Consider the following 23,293-nt stretch of genomic DNA (forward strand, 5'->3'; position numbering starts at 1 on the left):
CCTTCCTTTCTTCCCTTTCTTCCCCTTTTTTCCCATGGAATTGCATCCTTAACCTTATGAGGGATTTAAGATTAGATTATCGTGAAGTGAGAATGTCTTGTTTAAAAATCGCAGAGGAAAAATGCTTTTTTTTTAATAGTGAAATTCTCTGGTATTTGGGTTACAATTAGAATGCTGATATTATTTCCCTAGCTGTTAGGTAAAACATTCACTTTATGTATTAATCAATTTCAGTTTTGCTTCCATATTAGCACTGTTAATGCATGTTGTATACTTGATTACTTAAGATTTTGAAGGCTGAGCATTTACGTATATATGTTTTACTTCTTTAGCATGTATAAAAATATAAACTCTTTCTTTCTGCTATGGCTAACATAAAATTAATGTCATGAAAACTGTGCTTAATTCAGTAGTAAATACTTACTAGGTAAATGTTATAGTGATACTGGTTTTAAAAATGCTTCTTGTCAGAATGTTTTGCTGTTGCTACTCAAGCCAGCAGCTTTGCTGGTAATGTTTACAAATCTTGAGACAGTGCTCTTAAAAAGTTAATAAAAATTTCTTACTGCACGTATTCTTGATACAAAGCAGTACAACATAGAATTTTACTTTTTCACTATATATTCAGTGTCCAAGAGGCATTTTGTCCAAACATAAAACTGTGATTATTCCTTTTATATACAGGACATCGTACCAGTAGATGCCTCGTATGAGGTGAAAGAGCTTTATGTGCCAGAAAACAAACTGAAGTTGGCTAAAACTGATGCTGAGTCTCTGTTAACCTTGGAAATAAATAAGGTACTGTGTGTTCATTTGTCACCTTACTGAAGCTGACAAAACAATCTGTGGTTAGGCAGAACTGTGTACAGTCAAAACACCTGTACTAGTTACACATTGTAACTTGACACTCATTGTCCTTTTCTTGAGGAACATAGTAGCATTTGTTTTCTTTTGCCATTTTTTGGAGATAGCAATTAACTAATAACTTCATAAGTATTGGCTGGAATTTCAGATAGTGCTACATAGTTTATCCTGAGCCTGGAGATTAAAACTGTGGTAATTTTCCCCCCTTATCCATAGACTAAACCATTCTTTGCATGCATTCTGTGCATAGTTGTTTCTAGACTCCTAATATATTTTAATAGTTCCTCTCACTGCATCTTACTAGATTTCCTTTCACATGCATCTGTAAAACTGTATATTTCTTTGCAAAGGAATAAGTATTTAGGGTTGCCATTATAGAGTTTCTGTAGGGTCCCATTCTAAATTGCTTCTCATCTAGCAAAACTAGCCTTCTCCCCCTCCATTCCTAACCAGTGTTTTTTTTAGATACCAAGCAAGTATACAACATCAGCTGGGGAAGAAACTGTGTGTTTTATTTTTCTCAACATAAACTAAATGATATAATAAAACTAGTCATGCTCTTTGCAAGAGAGGCTTGCACAAGTGGAGTCAGTGGACTTTGTCAGAGAATCTTGACAAAGTCTTTGTCATGCACATACAAAAATAGGCCATACACTATGTCACAGTGTGATAAGGAAGGAAATTCCCTATAAGATGATGCATCTTAAGCGAAAATAAATACTTTCCTGAGAGAATTTTAGTTCTGGGTTTTCTCACTACTTTCTGCAATAAAAATCACCTTACTAATCTGTACTAAGATCAGACCCACTAGTCTTCTCTCTCCCTAATCCTGTTTTGTGGTTATTGTATGTGTTATTGTCTTTTTTTTTAAGCTCTTGTTTATGTTGCTTTATTAAAAATAAGTACGAATGAAACTCTCCAGTTCTCCTAACTTAAACTTTATCAAATGTTTACAAGTAAAGCTTATTTGTTTTTAACATCATAAAGTTTGATTTAGTGTAAGGATTGGAAAGTAGTTATAAACACTGAGGAACAAGTTGTTTTTTTTTTTTTTTTTTTTTACTTAGAGAGATTTGGAATTCTTTATGATTAAGACCATAACACTGAGAAGTCTTCCATTTTCATTGCATTTTATGCATAAATTGTGTTCTGTTATGATTAACACCTAATGTCAGTTATTGAGCAACACCTTTTATCTGCTCAATTTCTCCGTTTCTTTACAAGGTGGATATGCAGTGGGTGCAAGTGTTGGCAGAAGGCTGGGCAACACCTCTGAGTGGCTTTATGAGAGAGAGAGAATACCTGCAGTGCCTTCACTTTGACTGTCTCCTTGATGGTAAAATACTTCCATTAGTAAATCTGAGCAAATACTACTTGTAAAATATTGTTGGTGCTTTGCTCCTTAGTAATGTTATGGTGAAAATTTCTCGGGTTTGTGTACAATCTGAGGTGAGAAGATAAAATTGTAAAATCATTACTTTTTAAACTTTGTTTTTTATTCTTTTTATTTCTACCATTGTGTTTGAAAAATCAGCACCTTATCTTTTTGCCTGTACAAATTATAGTTTATATTTTTAAATTGCTTTTTGTTTTGAAAAGATTTAAACCTGAAATCAACATTTCTAATTGGTGTTGAAGAAATCTGTTTTAGAACTCAAAATTGAAATTTAGTTGCTGTTTAACTTAGTGCGAGGAATGCAAAAAGGTTTCTTCTTTGATGGTGATGAAGGAAGTGACAACAAAGTGACTTGAGTACTGTAGCTCTGTCGGGTATAAAACCAGAATTTGAGAAGAGGGCTTGACTGTGGATGATTGCCACATGCAATTCAATGACTGTGCCTTAATAACTATCCTGTTTTAACAAAAACATTTTATTTTGCATTACCCATAGGCTAAGACCAAACATCAGTTAAAGCAGTTAAGTGATAACATCATCAAGTTTAGAATTTGATAGTGATTCTCTGTTATTTCACTTGTTCTTCTTCGAAGATTGTTTTACATCAACTTTGTGTTTTTGCATGCTTTATATGATAAAAGGGACAGTATGGAGTCCTATTTCCTTTTGTGTCACTGTTTTCTTTCTGGAAGCCAAATGGCAGAAAAAAGTTGCCACTTGTCTTTGACTATTTTTTTTTCTATTATCCTTTTCTTCTAGCTTTGTCATTTTTAACTTCCTATCACTCTTAAGATATGATTAAGAGAAGGTTTAAAAAAAAATGCATTGCACAAATAATGAGGAAACCAGCTGTATTTTATCTCACCTCAATTACAACCAATAGCAAAACTCCTGTTAACTTCAAGGAAGCTATTACTTTTCTCTTGGAGAACACTTAAGAGTTTTGCACTCTTTTTTTTTTTTTAATGCCTGTAATTATTAGACTTTAAGCCACTGTTAGATATTTACAGTGTTTACTCCACTGGTTTCTCAAATCTTACACTTGTAGCCAATACAAACAACACTTCTAGGATCTAGCAGTGAAATAAATGTTTAAAAATGAAGGCCACATAACATTTGAATTCAGATATATTGGGCAATTTTTTGAAGTGAGTAGCTGGTAAGCTTTCAGCTGAATAAACTGCAAAATGTCTGACTCTGCAGTTTCTTCTGAAGTACATACATTTGAGTCTGAACGTAATTTGATGTAAACAACAAAAGTCACCTTTTGAAACATTTGAATTACATATGCTAACTACAAAGATGTATTTTGCTGCTTCCTTCACAATGAGCTGTTCTTACAGACTGAAATTATGGCTACTGAGGGTAATATTTTATTTATAATAGTCGTAGTAGTAGCAGTCTTGAGTAATATTTTAAGTTATCTGGTTTGGTTTACTGTATTACTTCCTGAACAAGATATTCATTGTTTTGAGATCCCCAAAACATAGTTTCTTCACAGTAAGAATACTTGTGTATAGCTATAAGTACTTGCCATTTTCAGTAGTGTCTTTCCTCTTTCCCAAACCTCAGTGTTTGCACATCCTTACAGTACATGAACCTAATGCAAAAGCACATTATAAAGTTGTCCTTATTGTAAAAGCTAGAACTACATGTTGTATTATCATACAACAGCCTAAACTGTAACTTGTTAGGAGATTTGATATCTGGACTATAGCTGATTATATGGGTAATGGCTTTTTTCACTCTGTAGGGGGAGTCATTAATCTTTCAGTGCCTATAGTGCTAACAGCTACACAGGAAGACAAGGAAAGACTGGATGGTTGTACAGCAATTGCATTAGTGTACGAGGGTCGCCGTGTGGCCATTCTCCGTAATCCAGAATTCTATGAGCATAGGAAAGAGGAACGCTGTGCGAGGCAGTGGGGAACAACATGCAAGGATCATCCTTACATAAAGGTATGCGTGTGAAGTTGAAAATCTAGTCTGATAAATTGTCCTGTCTGTGGAGATACAAATTAGTTCAAGTTGGTGTCTGTGACTTGTGTATTTTGAGAACAAAGCTTTGAGAAATAATTAAAACCTTTGAGTGGGAACAAAGGTGCTCTTCTGTTCAATGTAACTCTTGAGTAGTCTGTGCTTGGTGTGAAAACCCAGTAAAAATATGAACACGTGAAATGAATTTAGGATATAGAATCTGTGCTGCAGAGGGGGGAACTTTGCCCTACCGTGTGCCTAGGAAATCTGTTCCCCTATGGACCCAGATGGATCATCAAAGCTCCTTAATATGCAGTGTGAAGGCAAGAAAAGTTCTTTTCTGACTGCATGTGGAGCACATGAGAATTGCCTTGTTTAAATTCTTTTGAAACAGGCACCCTTCCTGAAGAGGTCATGATTTAACTCTCTGAGGAGTTATTTCCCATCCATTGTGTTAAATATGTGTTACTATTTTGACCTTATGTGCATGTCATACTGAAATATTTTAATCATAACATACTCAATGCAATACTGCATTTGGTTTTGAAAGCTGATGTAAATGTTACATTATAGCTCTGAATAGTCATCTATGTATTACTGTTCACATTTCTCTCTATAGTATCTTTTTGTTTACTCTATGACTTAAAATCAGATAAAAAGAAACAAAACGAAACTTGAATTATGATTTTCCTCTTGAAAGAGAAGGTCTTTTATGTGTTCTGAAAGCATCTGTATGACTAATAGTTGTACATATGTGAAAAATGTTTGGTTTTTTTTTTTGACATCTTATCCGTTTTTCTTATTAATGTGTAATGACATCATTTTACTGAATACAGTTACACAACACCAACTATACAGTTAGGAATGTATCTGGAAAGGACATCTGCTAGATACAAGTAAGAGTGTTTAGAAAGGTGTGTCCTCTGTGTTCTGTGCTGATGAATCTAAGATTTTCATTTTAGTGAAAAAGTAACACAAATATAGGAAATGCTAAGAAAATCTTGGACAGAAAAGATTTGGGTGACTTGTTATAATATATTGACAAATGCAGAATGTCACTACTGAAATTCATGTAGAAGATGAGAAACTATGTTATTGTGTCTATACCAGCACGTATAGTAGTAGCACAACAGCATATGAATGTGTGTCGTAGTTTCATGACAGTGCATCAATCTGGTGGCCCTTCTGAAATTGTCAGAAATCTTTGGGTGCCTCAGAGCTTACATAGTGATGAGCTTTCTCAGTTTCATTATCTTTCTCACACCTTCACGTCTCACCTAGGAGGAAGGGGAAATCTGACGTCTACTTGGGGAAAGGTATGGTAAATACCGTACCACTAAAACCCAGCAGGTCATAAGTTTATCTTATTTTTTTAATATTGATGCTTGACTTCAGACTGTCAAATACAATTAACCTGGAACCCTCTCCTTCATAAAGATCATGTCCCTTTTGCAATGGTGCAAATGCTCAGAACAAGCTGATTTTCATTATTTCTCCTAGATGGTTATGGAGCAAGGGAACTGGCTTGTAGGTGGAGATCTACAGGTCCTTGATCGTATTTATTGGAATGATGGACTTGATCAGTACCGTCTCACTCCAGCTGAACTAAGACAGAAGTTCAAGGAAATGAATGCTGGTGAGTAACTTTTTCTTGTTTTGTTTCTTTGTACAAAGATTTTTCCAAAAGCCTACTGCCTCGATGCTGCAAGGACAAGCCCTGTTTCAGGGATATAAATTTTGAATCCTCTTTTAAGTGGTGTTCTTTGCCTTTTACTGGTACTCATTTTTGTAAGTTCAGGTTCTGCCTTGCCTGAATGAGAAGAGAAGCTGGTAGCCCCTAAGGTTCTGAATTTGATCTTTCCATGCATACTCTACATATTATTAATGCAGCAAAAGATAACGTTAAAATGTGGTAGAACATGATTTAAAAGTCATCAGATTTGACTAGAACTATAGAGGTATGGTTGAATGCTGAGCTTTTATGCTCTTCTGTTCTTAAGTCTGCTACATGCTGCTTCTGGGTAATAAAGCTTATGATAGCTATGTAAGTAAATGGATATTAAGAAGAATGTATCACAAACAATGAGCTAATTCCAGCAACTAGCAGACAGGTACAAAGCACTTGAAGTATGAAGGAAGAGAATGCAGACTGCAAAAATGCATGAAGACTGCAAACTGAGATTGATCTTGAGATCCTGTCTTTTTTCAGTATTGTCAGGATTACCATGATTTTCAGGTTTGACGTATACCAGTCTCAGTCTTAACTGTTCCCCAAATAAATGTACTTGATACCTGAAAAAAAATGTAGTATTTAGATTTCACTGAATGGCTGAGGTTGTACGTGAATTGTAGAGATCACCTTATCCACTCGCCCCACTGAAGCAGGGCCACCTAGAGCTGGTTGCCTAGGACCACATCCAGATGGCTTTTAGTATCTGGAGAGATAATCAACAATCTCCCTGTGCAACCTGTGCCAGTGTTTGCTCATCCTCACAATAAAGATGTTCCCTGCTGTTCAAGTGGATCCTCCTTTGTTTCAGTTTACATCCATTGCTTTTTGTTCTGTCACTAGGTGCCACTGAAAAGAGTCTTTCTCCATCCTCTTTGCACCCTCCCCTCAGGTATTTATATATGTTGATAAGATTCCCACCTGAGCCTTGTCTAAGCTGAAGAGTCCCAGCTCTCTCAGCCTGTCCTCCCAGGAGAGTTTCTCCGGTCCATGTCTCTTTTGTGCTAAGGAACCCAGCTCTCTGTGGCCTCATCAATACTGAGCAGTGAGAGGGAAAGGATCACCTCCCTCATGCTGCTACTTTGCCTGATGTAGCCTAGGGTACAGTTGGGTGCCTCTACTATAAGAGCACACTGCTGATTCATGTTTAACTTGGTGTCCAGTTGGACCCCCAGATCCTGTTTTGCAGAGTGGCTTTCCAGCTTGGTACAAGCTGTTGTTCAGGTGCAGAATTTTGTGTATCTTATTGTTTACCTTCATGAGATTCCTGTAAGCCCATTTTTTCAGCCTGTTGAGGTTCCTCTGAATGGCAGCACAGCTCTCCTGTCGTACTAGTCACACTTCCCAGTTTTGTGTTGTCTGCAAGCATACTGAATGTAGTCTCTGCCTTATTATCCAGCTCATTAGTGAAGGGTATTGAACAGGATTACACTGAGTTTTGACCTCCTGGGGATACTGTTAGTTACTGGATAGGTAGCATGGTTTGTTTTCCTCTTGCAATTTAATTTAGGTCTATATTATATACTCATGCAGTTGGAAAATCTGAAGAAGAGGTTATTGCTGTTGGAGAAACTAAGGTAATTCTTCTGAAATCTCAGAAATGATGGAAGCTGATTAATGTTTTAGTGTGTATTTTATTAGATTTGCTAATTGGGAATAATGACCTGTGACTGCTACTGTTACACTTGTTTAGTGGAGTTCAGAGGAAAGATTGTACCGTTTGAAGATTTTTCTCTGGTTGTACAACTCCTGATTAAATATGTTGCCTTCCTTATCCTTTGTCTTTTCTTTTTTCCCCCTCTCCTTAGATGCTGTCTTTGCATTCCAGTTACGCAACCCAGTGCACAATGGGCACGCACTTTTAATGCAGGATACTCATAAGCAGCTTTTGGAACGTGGCTACAGGCGTCCAGTTTTGCTCTTGCATCCACTTGGAGGCTGGACAAAGGAGGACGACGTTCCTCTCATGTGGCGCATGAAACAGCATGCTGCAGTACTGGAGGAGGGAGTCTTGAATCCAGAAACAACGGTAGTGGCTATATTCCCCTCCCCCATGATGTATGCTGGACCAACGGAGGTAAGTATGTCAAGAGTTCAAATCAATGGTAATGGCAACAACACAACCAGAAAAAAACCCTTTAATAGTGCACTGAAATATTTTGGTTTGTGTTATTCCTGACACTCGTGGGTTGTGTTTTTTTTTTTTAGAGGACAGAGAAAGCTAATTTCCCTTGTTAAATCAGAGTGTAAAGGATCCCTCCATCATCTATGAAAATGCTATTCTTTGAAGAGACCTCTACAGTGAAGGATTTTTATGGACACAATATGGTTTTCTTGTGCTCATTTTCCTTACAGTTTTAAGGGCATAAGAGTGAATTAATCTTTCCTCCTTTTTTACAACCTCTTTCAAAAGATCAATTAGCTCATGAAATAGTTGTTCTGAATGTTAAATATCATAAGTTTTGTAGCTTTTACACAAAGTGTGTATGTTGGAGATTTAGACAAATTCAGAAGAAAAGGCTTTGTTATTTTTTTGGCAAGTGTAATTTAGAATTGTTTTCAAGCTTCTGTATGAAATTTTTTGGGAATGCTTTATGTAGAAGCCAGGAGTTGGGTTAAAAGTCGCATAGGTTGTGGGAAGCAGTGGGAAAAACAAATGCTCTTGTTAAAGGGCAATTCATTTAGGCAACATTTTTTCTCCGTCACATAACAGTTTCTTTTTCTTTCATGAGTCACAGGATGTTCATATTCTGACCAGGTTCAAGTGGTTAACTCTGTGGGAGCTTTTTGATAGACAGGAGAGATACCTTCGGTGGGAAGAAATTAGGTAGTTGGCACTTAGATGTTTCTAGTGATAGTTTGACTAGTCAAACAGAGCTTGCATTACTTTTCAACCCACGAGAACTGTAGTCCAGATCCAGATGAGATATGTAACTGAGTTACTGTAGGGGATTGTGTAATGTTCCGCGTAGACCTCTTGTGAGAATGAATAGAAACATTTTACTTCAATCTCATACTCACAAGCATACAAGAAGAAATGAAATCCCCAAACTTTATTCTGAATAGAGTAAAAGAATTTTTCTTAATATATTACCAATAATTTCAGAATACAAACTGACTCTGTCTGTAGCCAGGAAGTAGGAGATTCTTCCTCTAACCATTTTCTGTAGGTCATTTAAAAGGCATAGATACCAGATTTATTTCTGTAGCACACATTATTTACAGGAATGCAAGCAGCATGGTTATCAATAGAGGGATATCACCTTTCAATTTGTAGGATTTTGATGCATATGTTTCATGAGTGTGAATTTAGTGGTTTTCTGTTTTTTTTCCTGTTTTTAACTTTCCTAATAACTACTTTGAGAGAGAGTAAACAGTTCTGTGAAAAAATCCTGTATGAGACTGCAGGGAGCTCACCTGTGTAAGAAAGTAAATGTGTTCTGAAGTAGCATGGAGAATGGACAAGCTGCTAATTTTGTATCTCAAGCACGTGATTTACATTGCTCTAAATTTTCTTAAAGTTCGTCAAACACCATCGTTTAAGAATTCCATTCTGAGTATGCTGTTACCCAAATGACAACATGAAACTTAAATTTTGAAACTGTGGTAGGATAGTTTTGGAAAAGTTACTGCTGTGGTGTGTTGGCATTTTGTGAGATTGGCCCATTCTGTGCTTGTGACATAAAGTAGTTAATACATCTGTCAGCATCCATAATACCAAAATGTTTGCATAGCAGTTGAGTCCATCAGGTGTAGCATCTGGATGTGGCCAAGGTGAAAACTGATACCAGTAACCTCATTACTCATGGATGCTTCCTATTTCCATTATTTGAGTACTGGTTTATAGGAATCTTCAAACTGATTGCAAACCATCCTTGATGTTTTTCTAACAATTAGTTACATAACTTACAGATGACTAAAACAATAATTTCTCTTTTGAGATATCATTTTTAGAGCTTCTTACCTAAATTTTAGATAGAACAACATATGAGAGATCATGATTTTGTTTTATATAAATTATTTGCAGTAGAAAGATGTAGTCTTTTTTCCTAAGAGCAGCTGTACGCTGATCTCCCAAGTAAGAATGTAAGAATCAAGACGTTTCATAGTTTAAAGTTCTTATTAAACTATTATTAGTAATTTAGTGTTGAGGCAGCTTTAGGCTGGACCTAAATCCTCAGATGATGCTATTCCAAACTCTGTAGTGAAGTCTTTTTTGAAGCATCCTGCTGTGTAAATGAAACAGAGAATGGTGTGCCTTAGCTGTATATTTGGTGATTCATATAATAGATTGGGTGTGGCTCTGTAGTGAAAAGAATATTTGTTTGGCTGGGGGGTGGAAAGTGGTAGTAACACAATGAGCTCGTGTTTTAAGGATCATATTTTTAACTGTTTTCTTTTAACTTTTCACCTTATCTGTGTTCTAGGTTCAGTGGCACTGCAGATCACGGATGGTTGCAGGTGCTAACTTCTACATTGTGGGGCGAGATCCTGCAGGGATGCCGCACCCTGGTACTGGGAAAGATCTGTATGAACCAACCCATGGTGCCAAAGTGTTGACAATGGCCCCAGGCCTCCGAGCACTGGAAATTGTACCTTTCAGGGTTGCGGCTTATAACAAGAAAAAGAAGTCCATGGACTACTATGACTCTGAGCAGTAAGTTGTGTTTTAGTTCTAAGGCATTTTGAACGACTGTCTTCCCCTGCCCTCACTCCCCAAGGAAAAAGAAGTATTAAATGAATATTGCTAAAGTATGCCAGTTTTTTAGAGACATTTTTAGACCACTAATGCAACTTGTCTTCAGTGACAATTTGGGTGCAGTTTCACAGCGCAACTTACTTGAAATAGGATTAACAGTATGAGACAGAAGAATTCCCACTGCATGGAACAGAAAATTTCTGTAGCATATTGATTATGTGATTATTAATACTGTACTCTTGGCAGGATAGATTGAGGGGAGTTAAATTGTCTCTCTGTCATTAGTTGGACCAAATGATTTAAAAACAAAGAAACAAAAAAAAAAAACCCAAACCAAAACCCAACAAAACCTCTGGGAACAAGTTTTATCTTAGATCACAGACTGCAGAATGCGTACTCTTATCCTTTTGTGATATCTGTGAGCACCCTTGAGTTGGAGTTGTCCTAGTTTCAGCTGGGATGGAATTATTTTCTTCAGAGTGTCTGGTATGATACTATGTTTTTAGTTCTAGGAGAAAAGCAGTGTTGATAAAACACCGATGTTTATAGTTGCTGCTAAGCAGTGTTGTACAGAGCCAAGGCCATTCTCACCGAAGGGCCCAAGGAGCTAGGATAGAACAGAATTAGGACAGCTGACTTAAACTGGCCAAAGAGACATTCCATACTGTATGACATCATGCAGATACAGTTTTGAAAGAAGTGGGAATTGATCTCACTCTCTTCCACTGCTTGGGGTGGCTAGCTGAGCATTGGTTGGGGGATAGTGAGTAATTGCTTGTGCATCACTTGTTAATTTAGGTATATATTTGTGTGTGTGTGTGTGTGTATACATAATTACTCATAATTACTCATAATTAGTCATAATTACTCTCCTTTTTCTTTTCTCTGTCTTAGTGAACAGTTTTATCTAAACCTGTGAGTTCTACTTCTTTTTTCTTTTCTTTCCTTCTGTTCTCTCCACCATCCCACTGGGAAGGGTGCAAGAGACTGTTTGGTAATTAACTACCTGCTGGGTTAAATCACAACAGGAGTTTTTTCTGTTTCTGTCACTATCTTGCAAAAAAGTTAATGCTGCTGTTAGCATGAAGCTTTACCTTTCTTCTGTTTGAATGCAGGACTACTTGTCTTGTCCTCTAGATGTTGTTTGTTATCTATAGGGTAGACTGGAGTGTGACAGCAATCCTCTAGATGGCAATGCAGCTGCATGCAGGCTCCCTGAAGAGAATGCCAGTATTGTTCCTGCTCACCATAGACAGAACACTGTGGTAGGCTACAGACGGAGCTTGGGTGGGTGCAGCTGGCTGTATTTCAGGCTAGTCTATGTAATGCCAAAAACCTGTCAGATTCCTGGACCAAGTGGTGTTTCAACTCTGCAAAGAGGATGGTAGGGAATAGAGAGTTGTCTGGAAATGTGAGAGGGTCAGTACTGGTGGAGTATCTCAGGAGTAAAGTAATGATGTTCGTGAAAGTCTTTTCTGAGCATGCTACTTAACTCATGAAAAACACAACTTGAAAATATGGGGAAGAAGTTTGTTTGCATAAAAGCAGTACTCTGACTTATTTTAGAAATGGATAATGTGGTTTCTATTGCATCTTACTCAATTGCTTGAGGTTTGGAAGCTTCACAGCCAATAGCCAGTTCAAGAATTTAACACTTAACAGAGGCATGGGAGGTTATGTCAAGCATGTATTTCATGAATTTCCCTGAGACTGAGCTGTATTTTAGCTGCTGCCCCTAGGGCTTCCTAATTTTACAACAGCACATACATATCATGATACAATTTTGGAAAGCCAGTGTAGATATTTAAATCCTAGATTCTGATCTGGGAGCCTTTAGTCTTCTGATTTCACTGTTCTTGTCCTACAAGCAAGAGCAATTATGCTTGTGCCTTGAAACCCGAAGTGCTGCCCTGCTTCCTTCCCCTGGTGACTGTGCCTGCTTTTCACCAGTCATCTGGTCATCCATGGGGACACTAAGCAGTGGCCAAGGAAATTCCTTTGGATGACATGTGGCATGTGTGCTGGTAACTGCAAACATGAGGCTAAAGTTCTGTCATTTCTTTGCCATTTTTGCCATTGTTCTGTTCATTGTGTGACTTGCACAGTGTCAATAAATCAATGGAACAGATGTCAGAAGGCCACCAAACAGCATTCTGAAATGGAAACTTCTGTAAGAACAAAAAAAAGTTAGAAGAAACTCCTTGCACTTCAGTAGTCTAAGTTCAAACACTCCCAGAAGAGAGAACTGAAAGGGGATCAATAATGGACTAAGTCCAAACATGATTTGAAGAAGTGCACAGAAGGAATTGTTGCTATAATGGAGAACTTCCAAGTGAAAGTCTGATCTGAGAGCCACTGTCATGCTGAAGTGTTAAAAAAAAAAAAAAATCACACAAAAAAACCCAAAATGACAACAAAAAAACCCCAAGCCCCAAAGCAACTAAACTAAAAAACATAAACTACCACCAAATGCTGAAATCCTTTCAGAAGAAGTCAGTATGTTTCTTCAGCCAGAAAGGCTGCTCGGTTACCGCAGGCAGATGTAATTTGGTATTGGTGGCTTAATAGTTGTTTGGGTGAGCAGAGATTCCCAATTCTCTGCAGAAGATCAGTCCTAAAAATGTGGCCACAGCCTACTGCTGAGAAAAAAACTCAATTAAGAAAGGAAATTAGTCTAGCAATTAACAATAAAAAGCCAACACACATGCACAAGCAAAAAAGAAATAATAATAATAAAAGGAGAAAAAAATCCTCAGCAATGTCTGGAAAAAAACAGCTTTTCTTTTTTTCTTCTTGAAGAAAACCAATGAGATCACTTCAGCTAAAAGGAACCCATAAATAAGGCTACTGGAGCAGACTGTTCATGCTTTGTGTAAAGTGTGAATGATGCATGGGTATCTGAAGGGCAGGGATGATTCTGACTTTTAAACTTTAAAAGTCCTGGGAATACGCTATAGAATGTGGTTGTCACCGCTGCCTTAATACTGTCAAGTCATACTTAGCTGTTTCAACCAAGCATGTACTGTTTGTAAACTTGTTTGATGTGATGTCTGATTTTAAAAGTAGTAGTAAAGAGGCTGAAATAGGCATATTTGATTGTCCTTTGATTTAGTTATGTGAAATAGTATTAGTAAACATTAGTGCATCATTTAGGATATGTTAGGATACATATCACAACAGCTCAAAAGATTTGACTTCTAGTCAAAAAGAAGTTTAATGCATGTCAGATAAAGGATTTGCCTTCCTTATGTTGATATTAAGTACATTGGTTATGTTCTGCTCTCACACAGCGTTTGTTCATAGCCAGCTAGGTTTGGAATCTATCTTATACTACCTGGTTCATTCAGCATGACAGAGCGTTCACAAGACCTAAGTGGAGTCTGACAAAACAAAGGCTAACACCGTAAGGACAGTGTTCTGATACTGTAGGAGTTATGGTGTGAGTCACAATTTCATGCTGGAAACACAAATTTAAGTTCAGTGGAAATCCTTCTGAGAGTGGTTATGAGGTTGGATTTCACCTTCTGACAGATCCTGTTCAGCGGGGAATATGAAGCTCAAGAAGTAGAGCTGTTAAAAGGCTGAACCTGAGAAAAGGAAGCCTGTGAATTGCTCAAGAAATTAATTGCATCTGAAAGTTTGCCAGCTGAGTAGAACATGGCAGTTGTTCTGAAATCACAACAGAGTGAAGAAGTCATGTTTCTGTGTAGTAGAAATATTAGTTTCTGATACTCTGGAAATTGTATTTTCACAATTAGTGAAGACAGTGAGTATTTAGCTGTTATAGAAAGACTAGTTTAGGTATGAATGTGGAGATTGAGCTAGAAACTTAAACAGCAAAATTACTGATGAAGGAATTTACAAAAAAGGCAAAAATTACTGAGTCATTTCAGTATACAGTATGTATTACTAAAGCCTCATATGAGTCAGTTTAGTGTTCACTAATTCAGGAGGTTTTTAAAGAAAATTGTTTGACAGAGAATTTTGGGACATAGATAAGGCCTCACCTGGTACTTCTGTGCTTTTTAAAATAGTGTTATCAAAACATTTCTTGACATTTTATGTTACACTGAACCTATTATGTTTCTTACATGGTCCTTACTTAGATTTTTCTTTGCTTTTTCTAAGGCTCTTATGGATTTTCTGTTTTTTTTTTTGAATGAATATATTTTCCTCTCTAATTCTTGAAACTGCTTCTTGCACAGCTATGAAGGAGGAGGCTGAAGGAAGGGGGGGGGTTCTTACTGAAGCAAACTTACATGGTATATGTACATTTCTTGGCAGCTTTATTTCTTACTAAACTTGTAGGGCATTGAGGAGGCTGAGTCTCATTCTACAAACAGGCAGGGAGTGAATAAATCAGCTAATGTGTTCTTTATGCTCAGACTTTAATATCATGGAAAACGTGGAAAATCCTTACAGTGCTTGCTTTACTCTTTCCATCCCAGTCGCCTAGAGACTTAATATTTTGTTTTTGCTAGAATAATAACCAGACTTAGCATTTCATTGTGTATATTTTACAGAAATAGTTGTCTTCAAAACAATCAAGTTACCTTCAAGCAGCCTTAGTAAATACTAGGCATCACCCTACCAAGGAACAACATTTACAGGTGTTCTTAATGGTAGTGACATAACTCTTTCATGTGCTTACATAAGCTGAAAGGTTTTTATTTTTGTGTCATTTATATTTTGCAAAAATGAAGCACAGTAGGGTTTTTTATCTTGTCTTTGCACTTCAAGAGCACATAGTCCTGAATTGAAAGCAATAAGAAGAGAGCATGTATGGCATTGCTGTTGTGTGGATGCACACAATCCAAATAAAAAAATTTATGAGGTTAGTGGTTTTGTGAAAGGGAACTGTGGAATGCTTTCTGCATCTTGCTAACTTTCATACCCTGCTGAGCATAGCTCAGCACTTAAAGCCAAGTTCTGCCCTGTGATGCACACACTTGGCTCTTGTTTCTGTCTAAAGCTTGTGCATCTGAGATCAATACTTGGCTTTTATTTCAAACAGACAAGTAGAGAGTGCGTAATGGTTACATGTTGCAAATTGAGCAAATGGCGTAAGTAAAATTGCCGTATTTAATTTAAGAATAAATCATTTTTCTTTGGAACATTTGGTAGAATTCTGGCATTCTTGTCTTGGTTGTGCTTTTTCACTTCTATGAAGAGTAGTGTTTAATTTGACTGGAACTTTTCCTGCTTATCACCACGTACCTGAGAAGTTGATTTTAATTTAGATTGTCATGTTAATAGCAATAATCAATAATCCTCATCTGGGTTCATTTTTTTTATCTGCCCAATTGAATTTTTTTTTTAGAAGAAGTATCTTTATGGGAAGGCATTTTTATTATTCTTCCAGATATGGTATATACCAGATGCTCATGTGCCCAAGAGTCGGGCTACTGAAGAACAGAAAAATAACCATCAGGTAGATCGAGCTGCCAGAATTGAGGTGGCTCAAATAGACTTGAACTGGCGGAACAAGGGTGAATTATTTCTAGCTCCCTGGGCCCATGAGACCTCAGGCCATCAAGGAAGAGATGCAATGTATAAGTTGCTGGTATATATATGGTATATACGGATTCAAAAAATATATAGTATATATGCATATGAATATAAATATGAATATATATTTACATGCATGCTATGTGGCTTGCACTGGCCCAGCTGCAAAAGCTATAGAACATAGAATCATAGAATTGTTTGAGTTGGAAGGGACCCCTAAAGGCCATGTGGTCCCACTCACTGCACTGAACAGGGACGTCTACAGCTCCATCAGGTGCTCAGAGCCCCTCCAGCCTGACTTTGACTATCGCCAGGGACAGGGTATCCACCACCTTTCCATGCAACCCATGCTGCTGCCTCACTAACTTTACTATAAAAAAAAATAATTCTAAAACTCCATTATTTTATTTTGAAACTGTAGAGCCTGCCTCTAGACTCTATTACTTTCTGTTCTGCAAACTGTCTGTCATCAAGCAATTTTCTGCCATGTTGTTCTTGCACATTCTCTAGTGGAACTGAAATGGTCTTCTGCCAGCACTGAAATAACAACCTACAAACAGCATATAGTTTCCTTTTTTCTTCATAGAGAGAAAGCCAGGCTAGATGAAAGTACAGACTTGATTCAACTTGTAGGAGATCAGTTGGACTAAGCTGCTAAACTCAGGAGTTACCTAAGCTGTTTGTTGTAGAGAATGTATATTTGTAGAGGGTGTGTATTTTTAAAGATGTGCTGTCATTGATGCACAAATGTCTGGAAATAACAGTTGCTTTCCAGAACTATACTTCTAAGAGGAAATTCCATTCAAGTATCACAAAAAAGCAGAATAAATATGAGCAACTCATACTGCTTTTTAAAATATTTTCTTTTTTCTCCCTACCTACTCCTCTCCCTCCCTCCCCTTAATCCCACTCCCATCTCTCAGCCATGAAGACTTTGAATTTATATCGGGGACCCGCATGCGCAAGCTGGCTCGAGAAGGACAAAACCCACCGGAAGGCTTCATGGCTCCTAAGGCTTGGACTGTGCTGACAGAATACTACAAATCCTTGGAGAAGGCTTAGGCCTCTTATTAACTGCAGATCAACCTTTGACGCCTGATTTATTTACGAGAAGGGGACCACACAGTCACCGTTCATGTTGCTTTGTTGTGGTGTCTGTCAGGAAGTTCTTCTCTGAAAACAGACTCTTTCTCTCTAACTTAGCATCATTCTTTGCCTGTCCTTATGGGTTCTATTATGTCCTGGCACCTAACTAGCTGCTGTTTTTAATGTCTTTTCTTTTATTACAGTTAATATTCTTACAGTGGGTTTTTTAACTCTTTTTTTTTTTATTATTATTTTACTGCCTCTGTCCTCTGAGTTCTGCAGCTGTTAAATAGATGCAGCTTTTTTCATATTATTTAAACTGCTGGATATTTTCTGGTTTTACTAGTTCGTAGGAGAAAATGTAATAGTTAGACTCTTAACTATGGATAGATGCTCTATAAATGAAAAAGTAAGTAAGTTTTAAAACTACTGTAAAAGTGTACTCTATCTTATTCTCATCAGCATCTCCAGAAGCATTTAACATTTACTTTTCAGTATACGTAATCAAAAAGCAGAGTTCTTTATGCAGCATAATTAACTTCATTTGCTTTCTTTGTTTAGTTTTGGAGTTCTTGGAGCTCTGTCCGGTAGTTTTCTTTTATTGTGGACCTGTAAAGATGACCAAGTAATGAATAAAAGATAATACTTAATTTTCTCTTAATAAACTAAGATATTTATTTTAATGCGTACTTGTTGCGATGAATGTCAGTAGGGAACACTTGATCCCATTTGATTTCACTTACTGGTCTTTGTTCCTGTTATGCTCAACAGTAAGCATACAGTAGTATGGATGTGTTGGCATCTTTTCCAGTGTTTGTAGGTAATCAGAGGAACAGTCGAGCCATTCTTAGCTATTGACTAGAAACTTCTTATATCCTTCTCACTGAAACTCTCTTCTTTAGCAGAAGGTGTATGTAGGAGGAAAGAGTAAAAAATTGTTTTTAGAACATTGAAACCTGCATGCTACTGAACTTGAATGAAGTGTAGAATTTCTTTTTGGGATTGTGGGAGGTTGTGGTGAAGGGACCTGTGTAATGAGTGGGATGAATACTAATTGCAGTCTTCATTTACTCATTCAAAGTAATTTTAAGACAAATATTTTGGGAGTGTCTTCCTTCTCTTTTCTTCTGTCTCCTTGAAGATATGTAAATAGTGACTTTCAGGGGGATTTATGCTTCTGTAAGATGCAAGAAAGTAAGACAGAGTTGGGAAAAGACAGGAGGCATGGTTATCAGCAAACCGCGGTGATTATTGAGACTGCATTTTGGTGGCATAAGGCTTACTTTTTTAGAATCACTTAACACATTTTCTTCAAACTTGCCTTTAATTTTTTTTTTTTTTTTTTTTTAGATAGCATCAATATGTAGGTTGTGCACAATCTGGAAGAAAAAGTTACTTCCTCTCTGTGCAGGAGCTTGTGCAAAACTTCATGCTTAACTACAAAGATGAACAAAAGTTGTGAGCTGCTAAAATGGGATTTGCTGTTGAAAGTTAGAGTTTGGACTTTTTGCTGCCAGGTATGATTCTTATTAAAAATAACTTCCATCATAATGTCTTTTAGCAGAATGGCAAGCACAGGTTAAAAAGTACAGAAATGGATCTTTTACAAGTGCTACTTAAATTATATGAAGTCTGGAAAATAACTTGAATGGTGAGCATGAATTTGGGATCATCCTTTAAAATTAATTTAGAAGCAGGAATAAGCAACTTAGTACAGTGATAACAAGCAGATCCAATATTCATACTCAACTGGCACAGTGCTGAGGCTCTGTTTTTACAGTGCTTCTGGAAAGTATTCCTTACAGTGCTTTGTGTTAATGAAGCCTTCATGTTTACTCTAACTTGAAGGTAACAACCATGGCATTCCTAAAGAATTAACGATTAAGAACAAGAACATCTAGTCACTTTGTGGGTAGAACTTGCTCTGTACAACGTTTTTCCATATCGTGCAAGTTTTCACTGTAGAATTCTAATTCTTCCTCTTTTCTTACTATCATGTGTAAAGTACTCATGTACTCATGTGAAAGTAGTACTTCACAGGAAAGGGCTACCCTAGAAGTGATTCCCCTTGCCTCGCACCTCCCAAATGGTTCTTCACCTGCTGCTCTTGCGCAGAGTAATTTATGTCTGGTATCCAGTGCTGTTTGTATATTCCCAAGATGACTGTTATTTTATGCCTGTGTTTGATTAGCATAAATACTCATTCAGGGTGACTTTTCAAGTAAGAATCTGAGAGTCTCGATAGAAAAATACTAGATATATACTGAGGATTCTGGGTTTTATCTGGTTTTATTCAGTTGAGGTTTTAAACACTAATGACTCAGTAATACATTAGACGTATGAAATGGAAAATGTAGATCTGGTCACAATCTTTTTCTAGACACAGTTTGGAGATACCAAGTTCATGCATCTAGAATAATTAAATAGAAGTCAGGAGTGGGAGGAAGTGAGTGGATGTCTTGGAGTGGTGGTGGAAACAGAACAGGGCTAGTGTGAGCAATGCAGGCAGTACTGTATGTGACTTGAGTTTGGACCTCTTCTGTATTTCATGTATCCTTAATTTCAAAAAGTTTCACATGTGGGTCACACAGAGGTTTAAACTTTCTGTGCTACAGAGGGAATAAAAACTACTTCAGTAATCCTCACAAAATTCTAACAGTAGTCTAGATGCTTTTCCCTTCCTGTTGGATTAAAAGCGCTAATCAGTATAATGTAATCAATGTATTCCCTTTCCTGGTATAAGCTGACAGCTTTGAAGTCAGTTACGTGTGTGTCCCTTTCTGCGTTTACACACACTGTATGCCTTGTCATCTCTGGTTATGAACCTTTCAGTTTTTCTGCTATGAATCATAGAAACATAGAAAGAAGCTCTCATCTCTGTTATAAATTAGTTTATCTATGAGTCGAAGATGAGTTTACTGCATCTATGGCACCAACTCCAAAGGCAGGGAACAGGAAAGCTATTACTGCTCTTGAAGTTGGAGAATTCAGAAGAAAAAAAATTAGATTGTTAATGAAAATTCAGTTTCCATGCAGGGATGTGAGCTTATTCTTTAACAGCAACATGATTTACTGTGGTGCCTGAACAGTAATAAGAAGTGTGTAGGAAAGGGGTTCTATTCTTGAAACCTGACACAGAATCCTTCAGCACCACCTGCAAAATAATACAGACTTAATAGGCTGAATTAATTGGCTGAATTGAATGTTACAATTAATACAACTGGAGCTCAGAATTAATGTTTTGTTCTAGTTTATTAATTGATCTTGGAAACTTATGTACCAAAACTCCTGCTTTAGCTGCTGTGGAAGAGAGTGATGTTAGTTCAATTTTCTTCACATTTAGTTTTAATAATATAAGATAAATTGCCAAGGGTAACTTTAAAGCTTTTTGTGTCCATTCTGTTGGATTTGGGAGTTCCTGCCAGCAGCAAAGCAGGTGTTAGCTAAACATGTGATTTAAAGGAAGTCAGTACTAAGGTTTCTGCTCAGTTGTACTGTTTTACCTTGAAGAAAGCCCGAGGGCTGGAGTAGCAGGGCCTCATTTTTATTTGCTTTCTCCTTTCATGAAAAGCTTTTTGACTACGAATATAGTGCTAGATTTTTAGCAGGCTTTTGAAGTGTCCATTGAGAAGTTTTCTTTGTGTCTCCTGCAAGACCTCTGCCTGTTCTTCTGATATTGGAAATTTTTTACCTGTATCCATTTTCATTATTTAGTCTTTTATTAAAATCACTTTTTTCATTATGGGAGAGTGTATGTGTGCGTGGACCAGAGTTATACCTTCAACATTTCCAGAACTTTTTGCCCTAGAAAATTCATCTTGATATAATTTTGAAGCTGAAGGAGGAAGGCAACTGCCCTGAAAGCTAGGAAACAGTGCTTTAAAGCCACATCTGGAATTCTTAGACAATAAATGGCTGCAACTTAAAACGGAGAATGTAGAGTTTTTAATATATCATAAAACTCAAGGAGCCTTGGATTCAGTATAAGGACTGTCACCCAAACTTTATGTTAAAATCTACTATACAACACTTTGAAGTATAGCTGTAGTCAGAATGCTACCTGTCTGTATATAAAAGGAGAAAAAAAACTACATCCTTTTCAGCCTAATCTTGTGCCTGAATCTCTTTTATCCTCTGCAGTTATTTTGTCTGTGGAATCCTACACTCATCAGTCTAAATTGCACCTCATAAGAAGAAAATAAGCATTTTGGCCATGTACATTTATTTTCATCTCCTGAAAGTAAAAGGCTTGCAGTCCAGGCTGTGAGTTTTTTTTTCTTTCTGAGCACCTGCAGTTCTCCAGTCTTTCCACCCAGATGGCCTTTGTCCAATTTTTGTGGACTAAATCAATTATTTCTGTAATGATTGATATTTAAGTTTATTGCAATAGCTGTGATGAGACGGATGAGAGAAAGCATTATCCATGTGTTAACACTCTCTAGACAGCATTTTTGCACTTATTAAAAAACACGACGTTTCACTCAGAAGGACAAATCTACTCCTCTAACTTAGAAACATTTCTGTGATTTCAAGAGCACTACTCAGAGAAAGAGAAAACATTTAGGCTTTTACACTATTTTATTTCATCAGCAGTTTTCTCAAAGGTTTGAGTGGAAGCAGAAGAGACTCCTTCACCTTCAAACATTGGATTCAAAAGAGCTGTCTGCTGTAGAACTGAAGACTGCATTCAGTCCATGGAAGAGGATTGATAATGTATCATTGAGGTCTGCCTTGTTTCTAGCTGATGAGGACAATATTCTACCTCCTGTGAAAAGCAGTGTTTTGATCATTCGATTCATTTTTTTTCTCCAGACAATCATGAGATAAGATCAGTTATGTTTAAACATAACTTTCCGCTAGGAGAAAGCTTACCACTATTATAGTTTATATTTAAACTATGACACAGTCTGAAAAAAAGTGTTATAATTATGTGAGCAAAAATTTCTTGTCATGCTATGTGACAACAGAACAATAAACATACCATCACTGTCAACATCAAAAGTACAATGCAAAACGCAAACTGCTGTTGGCACTTCTTCATTACAGATAGTTATAAATAATTCCTTTGTTCCTTACTTCTACAAGGAAGAATACTGCTTCTTTCTGAAAACTGTAAATCTCTTTGCCTTACTTGGTAGTTAGAGACACTCAGAATGACACTCTTCATAATTTATACTGTTTTCAGTTAGTATGCATGCTTGTGAGCTCTACAACAAAATAGCTTTGCAAAGAGTATTACAGGTTTAAAGTTTTTCTTTGTAAGTGGTCTTGGCTATTTTACCTACAGTACCATTAGTTTTCTCTCTGTTTAAAAACAAACCAAACAAAAAAAGCAACAAAGTTTTATACAGCTCAATCTTTTGTAGAGATTGGGTCCACAATTTTTATGAAATGTTAAAAGAGCTATATCTGACTTCTTTTTCATAAAAGTTTTTCATTCAGGTCTGTTCTTCATGCTGTGATGACTTCTTGTGACACACTTTATATGCTGGAGAAGTGTATGAAAAAGTATAATTTCAGGGAAAGGTGATGTATCAATCATTGACTATCCCAGGACAACATTATTCAAGCACTGAGGAAAAAAAAAAAAAAAAATCTCTTGTAACATTGTATGGCAAACAGGTATACAGGTATTGGACTAGAGAGATTATTGTGTTACAAAGGAGTAATGAAATAAAGAGCTTACCTGTGTCCTGGGCTCACCGAAGGGCTCTAAGACGAAGGATCTCTAGCTGGAGTCTAGGGGTCTAGGAGGGGTGGAGCCAGGCTCCCTCCCTTCCGGTCACTCAGGTGAAATTGCATTCACCTGTGCCCCTGCAGCTGACTCAGCGCTCGCCTCAGGTGGTCAATCAGAGATTCAGGCTGTGATTCAACAGTTCCCATACAAACATGTAATTCTTTTAATATAATATTTTGCTTTATCCTTAATGATTATTGAGATATAAATGGAAATTCAAAGTAGCCTGCTCCATCTAAAAGATTTATAGAAGGAGAGGAAGGTTATTTGGTCACTTGTTTTCTATAGAGAGATAAA

The 23,293-nt window shown here is 37.0% G+C and overlaps 1 protein-coding gene across 2 annotated transcripts in view; it reads left to right on the forward strand.

Annotated features, from left to right (window-relative positions):
* PAPSS1 (3'-phosphoadenosine 5'-phosphosulfate synthase 1) overlaps positions 1 to 17,942 on the forward strand; it is a 35,900-nt gene extending 17,958 nt beyond the window's left edge. For both annotated transcript variants that reach the window (XM_420493.8, XM_040699629.2), the window contains exons 6-12: positions 685 to 798; positions 2,089 to 2,200; positions 4,014 to 4,219; positions 5,738 to 5,873; positions 7,775 to 8,043; positions 10,394 to 10,623; positions 17,097 to 17,942. In XM_420493.8, the coding sequence (XP_420493.4) occupies positions 685 to 798; positions 2,089 to 2,200; positions 4,014 to 4,219; positions 5,738 to 5,873; positions 7,775 to 8,043; positions 10,394 to 10,623; positions 17,097 to 17,235 (1,206 nt within the window). In that variant the 3' untranslated portion in view covers positions 17,236 to 17,942. The remainder of the gene's footprint in view (positions 1 to 684; positions 799 to 2,088; positions 2,201 to 4,013; positions 4,220 to 5,737; positions 5,874 to 7,774; positions 8,044 to 10,393; positions 10,624 to 17,096) is intronic.
* The last annotated feature ends 5,351 nt before the right edge of the window (positions 17,943 to 23,293 follow it).

The sequence above is a fragment of the Gallus gallus genome, chromosome 4 (genome assembly GCF_016699485.2).
Source record: "Gallus gallus isolate bGalGal1 chromosome 4, bGalGal1.mat.broiler.GRCg7b, whole genome shotgun sequence".
Taxonomy (NCBI): Eukaryota; Metazoa; Chordata; class Aves; order Galliformes; family Phasianidae; genus Gallus; species Gallus gallus.